This window comes from Cottoperca gobio, chromosome 14, assembly GCF_900634415.1.
Source record: "Cottoperca gobio chromosome 14, fCotGob3.1, whole genome shotgun sequence".
Taxonomy (NCBI): Eukaryota; Metazoa; Chordata; class Actinopteri; order Perciformes; family Bovichtidae; genus Cottoperca; species Cottoperca gobio.
In genome coordinates this window covers 25,650,371-25,661,013 of record NC_041368.1, presented here as the reverse complement: position 1 = coordinate 25,661,013, position 10,643 = coordinate 25,650,371, and the positions used below count along the sequence as shown (strand labels likewise).

Below are 10,643 nucleotides of genomic sequence, written 5' to 3'. Positions count from 1 at the left end.
ACCCAGGCAGCAGAGATGGCTCTGGGAACGTAGAAAGTCACCCCTCTGTGGGGGAAGGAGCCGGAACTAGTGCGGGAGGTGGAGCGCTACCAGTTGGATCTGATGGGGCTTACCTTTACGCACAGTCTTGGCTCTGGAACCATACTCCTGGATAGGGGTTGGACTCTATTCTTGTCCAGAGATGCCCAAGGTGTGAGGTGTCGGGCATGTGTGGGGATACTCACAAGTCCCCGGCTGAGCGCCGCTACGTTGGAGTTTACCCCGGTGGACGAGAGGGTCACCTCCCTGCGCCTTCGGGTTATGGGGGGGAAAACTCTGACTGTTGTTTGTGCCTATGCCCCAAACAGCAGTTTGGAGTATTCGGCCTTCTTGGAGACCCTGAATGGAGCCCTGCAGGGAGCTCCAGTAGGGGACGCCATAGTCTTGCTGGGAGACTTCAACGCGCACGTTGGAAAAGACACCTGGAGAGGAGTGATTGGGAGGAATGGCCTCCCTGATCTAAACCTGAACGGTCGTTTGTTGTTGGACTTCTGTGCTAGTCACGGAATGGCCATAACAAACGCTCATAAGTGTACGTGGTACCAGAGCACCCTAGGCAAAAGGTCAATGATCGATTTTGTGATCGTATCATCTGATCTGAGGCCGCATGTTTTGGACACTCGGGTGAAGAGAGGGGCGGAGCTGTCAACTGATCACCATCTGGTGGTGAGTTGGATCAAGGGGTGGTCTAAGACTCTGGACAAACCTGGTAAGCCCAAATGGGTAGTGCGGGTGAACTGGGAACGTCTGGAGGAAGCCCCTGTCTGGGAGATCTTCAACTCACACCTCCGGCGGAGATTTTCAGACATCCCTGTGGATGTTGGGGGCATTGAACCTGAGTGGGCGATGTTCAAAACCTCTATTGCTGAGTGATGAGCTGTGGTCTCAAGGGGCGGTAACCCTCGAACACCGTGGAGGACCCTGGATGTCAGGGAAGCCGTCCGACTGAAGAAGGAGTCCTTCTGGGTTATGTTATCCGGGAGGACTCCAGAAACAGTTGCAGGGTACCGACGGACTTGAAGGGGAAAGTAGCGGGTGTGGGAGAAGTTCTGAGAAGCTATGGAGAAGGACTTTCTGTCGGAACCAAGGTGCTTCTGGAAAACCGTCAGGAGGGGGGAAGAGGGAAACCATCCAAGTTGTGTACAGCAAGGGTGGGACCCTGCTGACTTTGACTGAGGAGGTTATTGGGCGGTGGAAGGAGCACTTTGAGGAACTCCTGAATCCAACTAACACACCCTCTATGGTAGAGGCAGAGCTTGAAGCTGATGGGGGACCATCGTCAATTTCCCTGGTGGAGGTCACTGAGGTAGTCAAACAACTCCACAGTGGCAAAGCTGCAGGGATTGATGAGATCCTTCTTGGTTGATACGCCTCGTTAACATTACGTGGAAGTCTGGGACAGTGCCTAGGACAGGGGTCAGGAACCTTTTTGGCTGGGAGAGCCATAAAAGCCAAATATTTCTTTATGTATTTCCTTGAGAGCCATATATTTAATAAATTTGAATGCAACTTAATGCAAGCATTTTTCAAGAATAAAACGTCTCTGAGTACTAGTAGCGGTATCAGAGTTTCATTGAACAGGCGCTCTTTTATTAAATAAACTAAAAGCTTACGTTATTTATCTCATTTATGTGCACGTTTCAGTGTTTACTGCACGGGTGTCAAACTCAAGGCAGAGAATATCATATGTCTGTCATAACTGGCCCGCCGGTTTGGTGATTAAATTAATGCATGGCACAACCACGGGAAAATACATTTGAGGAAGTATCTAAATCCATCCATCCATCCATCGTCTACCGCTTATCCGGGATCGGGTCATGGGGGCAGCAGCTCCAGTAAGGAACCCCAATCTTCCCTTCTCCGGGCCACATCCTCCAGCTCCGACTGGGGGATCCCGAGGTGTTCCCAGGCCAGTGAGGAGATATAATCTCTCCACCGAGTCCTGGGTCTTCCCCGGGGTCTCCTCCCAGCTGGACGTGCCTGGAACACCTCCCTAGGGAGGCGCTGAGGTTGCATCCTTACTAGATGCCCAAACCACCTCAACTGGCTCTTTTCAACGTAAAGGAACAGCAGCTCTACTCTGAGTCTCTCATGGATGGGTAACCCATGGATGGCCTGGGAGTACGCCCATCCGGTCTACGTGAAGGCGTATGACCGGGTCCCCCGGGTGATACTGTGGGAGGTGCTGCGGGAGTATGGGGTGAGGGGGTCACTTCTGAGGGCCATCCAATCCCTGTACGCCCAAAGCGAGAGTTGTGTCCTGATACTCGGCAGTAAGTCGGACTCGTTCCCAGTGAATGTTGGCCTCCGCCAGGGCTGCGCTTTATCACCAATCCTGTTTGTGATTTTCATGGACAGGATATCGAGGCGTAGTGGTGAAGGAGAGGGGTTTTAGTTCATTGGCATGAGGATCTCATCGCCGCTCTTTGCAGATGATGTGGTCCTGATGGCATCAACACTCTGTGACCTTCAACAGTCACTGGATCGGTTCGCAGCCGAGTTTGAAGCGGTTGGGATGAGGATCAGCACCTCAAAATCTGAGGCCATGTCTCTCAGCAGAAAAGTGGTGGATTGCCTACTCCAGGAAGAGAATGAGACCTTACCCCAAGTGAAGGAGTTCAAGTACCTCGGGGTCTTGTTCGCGAGTGAGGGGACGATGGAGTGTGAGATTGGCCGGAGAATCGGAGCAGCGGGGGCGGTATTGCAGTCGCTTTACTGCACCGTTGTGACGAAAAGAGAGCTGAGCCAGAAGGCAAAGCTCTCGATCTACCGGTTCATTCCTACCCTCACCTATGGTCATGAAGGCTTAGAGATAGGGTGAGAAGCTCAGCCATCCGTGAGAGACTCGGAGTAGAGCCGCCGCTCCTTTGCGTTGTGTTACAACCACAGCTCTAGGGCAGGACAAACAGACGATAAGGACACCAAAGGTTAAAATATATAAGGGATTTATTTGTAAACAAAGACATAACTTGCGCAGCAAGGTATGCAAACAAAAGACAACGCCAAAACAACGGGGTCTCTTGGCTCAGGCAGGGAGAGAGAGCAGCATCGCGGATGCTGGCCTTTTATGGTCCTGAGGTGCGCTGCGCCCCGGTGCTCCAGATCAAACCGAATACTGCCATCAGCTCCACTGACACTTTAAACAGATACAACACAGTGACTGACACAAGACAGGTTTAGCAGGGGCCGTCACAGTTGAAAGGAGCCAGTTGTATATATATATATTTATATATATACACCTATTATAAATATACACCTAATATTACAAATCATTTGTAATATTAGGTGTATATTTATAATTATTATATATCTAATTATTATATATCTTATTATTATTAATATATTTCTCATTGTAGTGATGCTTTTCCTTAATTTATCATTATTTATTAATGTCGAGCATCTGATTTATCTTCACATAAAAAAATATCTATTATATCATAATATATCTATAATATTCCTTCCTTATCATAACTTTAATAAAACTACTTTAATAATGCTTCATATGAGTTATAAGACATTAATAACATGTTTATGTTACAAAAACTAAATAAATAAAGTGAAAAACACATACAATGTGATGGCGAAAGAAATGTAAGTAAATAAATAAAAGTTATTATTATTAACTCGGCTTGGGTTAAATGGTGGATTAATGGTAATAATTCAGATATTAATGTAGATTATTTATTCATAAAAATTCATGGGTTTATTATTAAAAAGTTGATAATAAATTGGTTTAAAACATGTTTTTAAATCTGAAATATTTCTTTGTAAGGTGACAAAGATGATGAACAATCAATTTCACTTACAGTTCACAAACATATCGTATTTAATTTATTACAAGGTTTATATTCATAAACTCATAAGTTTTAAAAGAAACTGAAAACTGGACTTTATTTAGATATTTATTTTAATAAAAAGTTTCAGTTCTGACATGAATCAGATCAAGTCAATCTGTATTATATTACAGATTATTATATTTATAATAACCTGGGTTAGTAGGGGTCAGTATTATTACAGATGATTATATTATGTATATAATCAACTGTAATAATACTGATTATCATACAGGTTATGATATGTATAATACTAATATGTAATATAATAATAATATGTAATAATACTGATTATTATACAGGTTGTTATAATACAGTTTATAACACAGATATACACAGACACTTCTGAATAATACAAAGTAAGATAGATAGTTTGATAAAAGTAAATGAAGAATATGAAGCTGGATATTATAAAGTTAGGATTCTGATTCAGGACCTGCTGCAGGCATATTTCTGTTTCTTGTTTGTTGAGACGATTTATGAAAATAATAATTCAAAACGTAAACATTTATTTTTAAACTGTTTCAAAGCACTTCTGGTTTGGCAGCCTGACAGTCAGCACCGAGGGTGAAATCAAGCTGATAGCAGGTAATGATGGTGCTGTTTGGGTTTTTACAAATCTCGGTAGTTCCTGGCAGGAGCACAATGGTGGATATTTGGTTTACTTAAGCCCTCCATCCTGTCTGTAAGGCAGCTGAGACCTTCACAGGCAGCTCTCCTCCTCTTCCTCAGCAGCTGATGTCATTTCCTGTGCTCCTGGTGTGTCCTGAGACTCCAATAGCTGAGGGCTGCAGAACGAGAAAACGCCATCATTATACATATGTAAATATATATAAATATATATATATATATATATATATATATATATATATATATATATATATATATTTAAATATATTCACTGTCGTTAATGTTGCAACCTTCATGTTACGTTGGAATAATCAGAAAAATGGCTGAAGGTCTAGAAGAATCTGAATGTCTCCCTAAACGATGATAAACTGTTTTATGTTTTTGTCTTGTTGGTGTTGTAGCCTGGTGGTCTGCACGTGTCAGCTCTGATACATTTTTTTAATCACTTGACAGCCCTAATAAATATGTCATTGGTACCTGACTGCGTCCAGCGCAGCGTCGCCGCTGGTTTCTATGATGATTTCAGTGATGGGGATAATGCAAGTACCGTGGAAGGGGCCTGCCTCTTCTGGCCCAGCCTCCAACAGGTGAGGGGCAGGGCTTCCTGTGAAAAATACGCAGGGGGCGGGGGTACGTGGGTTTAGCTTTTTTGAGATTTGAAAGAATCAATTAAAGAATCTACAAAACGATCAATACAATGCAGTGATCTGTATTTCTTGCCGTTTGTGTCCGTCTGTTCGTCCGTCTGATCTCCAGCAGCTCCGGATGGACTTGGTCTGGATCGAACAACAGCTGGACTTTCACCTTTCAGGAAGTCATCGGTCAGCTGGAGGTAACGCTGCAACAAAACAGGAATTGATGTAACGCTGCTGTAAGGACTTGAGGTGTCAGTGGAAGCGGAAGGACTAAAGCAGGGTTCCACAATAACCGGCCCCCGGTGGTCCGATGGCCCCTGATGGCCCAGCTTAAAGAGACTCAAAGAGGCCCGGCTAAAACAGAGCATTCAGACAAAGGGAGACTACAGGTATATTCAGACGGACAGTAAGACAAAAATAATCTATTTGACATTAAAGCATGTAAACATGTTTGAGTAGAAAATATGAACCTGAAAATGAGCATAACATGTCCCCTTTAATCAGTTTGAATCTATTTCTTCTTTCTCAGAGACTAATAATTTAGTAATTTGTTACCTTTTGGTAGTCGTCAGTCAACATGTTGCCCACGGAGACGACCAATGAGGAGAAAGACGGTCTGGACTGAGGTTTCTCCTCCCAACACTGCTTCATCAGGTCATAGCTGAAGACAGAGAAACATGAAAATATCATCAACATTAACTCATCTCAGGACAAAGTGTCGTTTCTGCGGAAAGCAGCCCCTAGTTATGCTGCTAAAGGCTTACAAATCTCCTCTCTGATAAAGCTTATAGTTAGGGCTGGCTCAGGCTTGCCTTGAACCTGCCCTAGTTATGCTGCTCTTGGTTTACGACTTTACGACAAAAAAACAAACAGGCGCATGTATTTAAACGTTGTCCTGCATGCAGCCAGAGAAGTGAAAGTGAGTTTAGTCGTACATGTTGTGAGGAGCGTGGTTGGGTCGGCTCATCCTGTATCCTCTCTTCAGAGACGAGTAAAACTCCTGTGTCATCGGGAGGTCGGGGTACGGGCTCCCACCTGGGACATTAAAAAGATTTATATTGGACAGAATGGTGAGTTGAAATATATTGGTTTAGAAGAAGATTTATTGCACATTTATGGGATATTTTTCACTTTTTATCTCGGACATTTCTTTTACATATTCTTCAGACATTTTTCACTTATTTCCCAGATTTCTTTTTACACATTTTACCAAAAAAGTTCACTTTCTTTCACAGAAACCTTTTACACATATTTCAGACATTTTCACAATTAGTTTTGACATTTTTCCAGTATTTCTACACTGGTTTAGAGCGGTTTACCCAGAGAGAAGATCTCCCACAGTACGACTCCGTAGGACCAGACGTCGCTCTGAGAGCTGTAAGTGTTTTGAAAAATACTCTCTGGAGGCATCCACTTCACCGGCAGGAAGCTCTGAAAATTAAAAACATGAATTAAAGGAGTTTTTCAGCTCAAGTATTATTTGATGTTAAAGTTAATTGATGTGGTAACTGACGTTTCCTCTGGCGATGTAATCCTGGTCCTTCATCAGATCTCTGGCCAAACCAAAGTCACAGATCTTCACCAGCTTCCCCTCACACACCAGGACATTCCTCGCTGCCAGGTCTCTGTGGACACACTGACGGACAATATTCATTCATTTAGCCAGAAGGTCACATTGAGATACAAGATTTGTCTCCTCTGGTACAGAGAGGGACATTCTAAAGAGTCGTATGCAATGCATTTGTTACGAAACGTAATGCAGCGTGATGCAGAGTCCAGTTTAAGTAGAGATGAAGCTGCATGTAAATCACATCACCGTTGTCTCATGAAAACACAAAAGCTTCCAAAAGATTAACAACATTCACATTAAGAGTCAACTTTTCATAACGTAATGTGCCGAGGTATTAGTAGAAGAGACTCTACCTTCTAACGTCAAAGGTCAGCTGCCTTACAGTGGTCGAGTGAAGGTCATAGATTTGGTGTTTTTTGATTTTTGATTTTAGTTTAATGTTGCTGAGTGATCGTACGTTTCTGAAGGAGAGGAAGTCCATGGCCTGAGAGATCTGGAAGGAGAAACTGAGGAGGTCGCTGAGCGTGAGGAGAGGAGAGTCGCTGAGAACAACAGACGGCGCCTCCTGCTGGCCTGGAACACAATCAGAATTATTATTAAAGACGAAAGTAAAGATTAATTAAAAATTTCAGATCAACCCTCTGAACACCAAAGCCCACCGGCGTTTTTTTTTAGAAAAACGCCCAAATTACGACATTTATCAGAAACTTTAAAACAGAAATCATCGTCTGAGGTTCACCACGTCGACGTTCATGTATGCATGAATCATGCTTGAAGCACGTTTCAGCTTAAAATAGTGATATTACTTAATCAAAATCACTTTATTCTAAATATCTCATTTCAAATTTCTCCAAAAATACAGAGTGAGCACTAACCGGGTCCTGTAAAAACATTACATTCTGCTTCTCAGCACAATTGTGAAGCCACGACTGAGTCGACTGAGACTGAGGACAAAGGTTCAGAGAGACTTGTAGTGAAGAGGAAACTGTTTCCAGCGAGCAGAGAGGCTGTAACCCGACAGCAGCATCACCAGGGGCTGGTTTAAGGTAAGCCTGAGACATTATACCTGTCGTACTTCACAAAACACATTTCTACTTCTAGCCATGACGGTGCTGTAGAGCTGCAGGACATTAAATATCAGAGAGGAACATCAAACTGCTCTGGGTTCAGAGGGCGAGACATATTATTGCACACAGTGTACTCCGTGTTTCACCTGCCGCTGTGTAAGGCGCCTCGTACACCGCGGGTTCGATGTCGGCATAGCTGAGCTCCTTCATGGCGACGTAATGAACGCTCTCCTCTTTATTCATGTCCATGTAGCCTCCGTCCCCATCACTGCAGAGAGACAGAAGTTACAAAAGACAAAAAGAGAGAGACAGGTGTGTGTGTGTGTGTGTGTGTGTGTGTGTGTGTGTGTGTGTGTGTGTGTGTGTGTGTGTTTTTGTGTGTGTGTGTGTGCGTGTGTGTGTGTGCGTGTGCGTGCTTGCGTGCGTGCATGCGTGCTTGCGTACGTGTGCGTGTGTGTGTGTGAGTGTTGACCTCTTGGTGTGTGTGTCGCTCTGAAGAAAGGTGTGTTTGTTCCTCTGCAGGTAGTTCACCAGGTCTCCATGACGACAGAACTCAGTGATCAGATAGACAGGACCTCGATAGACAGACAGGTAGACAGACAGACAGACAGACAGACAGACAGACAGACAGACAGACAACAACATACTAAAATTTCAAGGTGTAGAAATAAAAGAAATCTCCAATCTGAACAACATATGAAACTCGTCTGTTTCTCTGAAAGTTTCCTGTTTGTCCTGATTGTCCTTAGCCTGCCCTAACCCTAACCCTCTCTGGTGGACAAGGTGGGAAATGCTGCTATTTGGAAAAAGTCTGAAAAGTAATTATTTGGAAACTGATGTAAGACATTTCGGGGCCTGTTTTTCACTAACCCATGAATGGGCGGGTATCCCCAAAGCAAGTTTAGAATTAAATTAGGATTAGTTTAGGATTAAATCGGGATTAGATCAGGATTATAGGATTAGTTTAAGATTAAGTGTTCCAGTTTGTGTTGGGGCTCCACATTTAAGAGTCAACTCAAGACTTTCCTCTCTGATAAAGCTCAAAGTTAGGGCTGGCTCAGTTATTCTGCTTCGACTGAGCTCTCCACTGCCTCTCTAACTGCACACATCGTGTCCCAGATGTTGTTACTCAGCATCCCAAACATTTCATTGATTGTTTAAATCAGGATTAAAGTGCACACCTCCTCTCGTGCACGCTCCCAGCAGGTTGACGACGTTCAGGTGAGGACCGAGGTGAACCATAACCTTCAACTCCGACATCAGAGACTGAACCGCACCGCTGCTGGCTGAACACACACACACACACACACACACACACACACACACACGCACACACACACACAATATCTCATGTTATTGATTTCAGGCCTGATGTTACAATATCGATAATCAAGCACAGTAGGTATCACAGACAAACACACAGACACAGACAGACAGACAGACAGACAGACAGGCAGAGGTACGTACGTTTGACCATCTTGACGGCCACTTTAGTTGTAGAATGAGAGTGAAGCAGATCAGAGACGGACGCCTCAACAACACGACCGAAGGCCCCTGAACCCAACACCTGACCTGGAGACAGGCAGACAGACAGACAGACAGACAGACAGATTGAGAATATTTGAATGTTTTTGTGAGTCTGTTTTGATGTCACACTGAAAGTTTGATGCTTTTCTGTTACATTTACACATTTACATGGGAAACATGTTAACTCAAATATTAAATTATTATTATCATTATATAATTATTAAATGTGCATATTTTTTCAGAAAATGGATGAAATAGCCTGAAATTTGCATGAAACACATCTGCTGTCATGTTTCAGGAGGATCTTTGTAGGTGGAACCAGGTCAAACGTAAAGATAAATTCAGTTTCATGATGATACATTATTTACAAGTATTTATAGGCCTTACCTTTGGAAACCCTGACACCCCAAACTAATTATGTTATTATTTTATATGCCTTCGAGGTTATGGGCCGTGTGCCAAAAGTCCTTCCCGGCGTGCCATTACGCTGATAGATGCTGATTTAAAAAATCACATGTCGGGGAACCGACGGTCTGACGGAAAGCGTTCTGCTTGGTAGGGAACGGACGAAAGGGGAAAGTTTCTTCACTACATTCATTTTTAGGATTAAGTCAGGATTGGTTTAGGATTAAATTAGGGTTAGTTTTGTATTTTCCTATTTTCCTCCATGTTGTCTCAGGGATTAAATCGTCCCACGTGTCCTCAGAGTATTACCTAGTACTACGTTGTCTCGGGGGACTTCCCAGGTGAAGTTGTAGGGCAGGTGTGCGGGGTCGAGGAAGGTGTACTGCTGTCCGTCAGGACTCACTGACTCGATCACCTTCCAGCGGACTTCATACCGAGGTTTCTGAGAGACAGTCACACAAATAAAAGATGCTGATGAATAATAATAATAATAATAATAATAATAATACTAGTACTGATAATACTAATAATATTATTCATACTAATACTAATAATACCAATATTAATAATACTGATATACTAATATAAATACTATTACCACTAATACTAGTACTAATAATCCTTATACTAATATTACTAATAACACTAGTACTAATAATACTAGTAATACTTGTAACACTAGTACTAATAATACTAGTAATACTTGTAACACTAGTACTAATGATACTAGTAATAGTTGTAACACTCGTACTAATAATACTAGTAATAGTTGTACACTCAATACTGACTTTTCTCCAGAGGACGATGAGGATAATCAGGAAGACGACGGCAATGACGACCAGAACCAGAACTGCTGCCAGCACTGCGACCTGAGACAGCAGAGCTGGAGACAGGCAGAGAGTCAGACAAGCAGACAGACATACAGGCAGAGATAGAG

General features: G+C 43.1%; 1 protein-coding gene across 3 annotated transcripts in view; it reads right to left on the bottom strand.

Annotated features, from left to right (window-relative positions):
• Nucleotides 1–3,853: 3,853 nt before the first annotated feature.
• The window catches only part of LOC115019444 (platelet-derived growth factor receptor beta-like), a 19,690-nt gene continuing 12,900 nt past the window's right edge, over nucleotides 3,854–10,643 (bottom strand). For all 3 annotated transcript variants that reach the window (XM_029449007.1, XM_029449009.1, XM_029449008.1), the window contains 14 exons: nucleotides 10,495–10,589; nucleotides 10,016–10,148; nucleotides 9,242–9,346; nucleotides 8,956–9,060; nucleotides 8,247–8,349; nucleotides 7,921–8,042; nucleotides 7,165–7,280; nucleotides 6,651–6,773; nucleotides 6,457–6,568; nucleotides 6,073–6,172; nucleotides 5,693–5,798; nucleotides 5,223–5,340; nucleotides 4,980–5,106; nucleotides 3,854–4,660 (listed from right to left, as the gene is read on the bottom strand). In XM_029449007.1, the coding sequence (XP_029304867.1) occupies nucleotides 4,576–4,660; nucleotides 4,980–5,106; nucleotides 5,223–5,340; nucleotides 5,693–5,798; nucleotides 6,073–6,172; nucleotides 6,457–6,568; nucleotides 6,651–6,773; nucleotides 7,165–7,280; nucleotides 7,921–8,042; nucleotides 8,247–8,349; nucleotides 8,956–9,060; nucleotides 9,242–9,346; nucleotides 10,016–10,148; nucleotides 10,495–10,589 (1,550 nt within the window). In that variant the 3' untranslated portion in view covers nucleotides 3,854–4,575. The remainder of the gene's footprint in view (nucleotides 4,661–4,979; nucleotides 5,107–5,222; nucleotides 5,341–5,692; nucleotides 5,799–6,072; nucleotides 6,173–6,456; nucleotides 6,569–6,650; nucleotides 6,774–7,164; nucleotides 7,281–7,920; nucleotides 8,043–8,246; nucleotides 8,350–8,955; nucleotides 9,061–9,241; nucleotides 9,347–10,015; nucleotides 10,149–10,494; nucleotides 10,590–10,643) is intronic.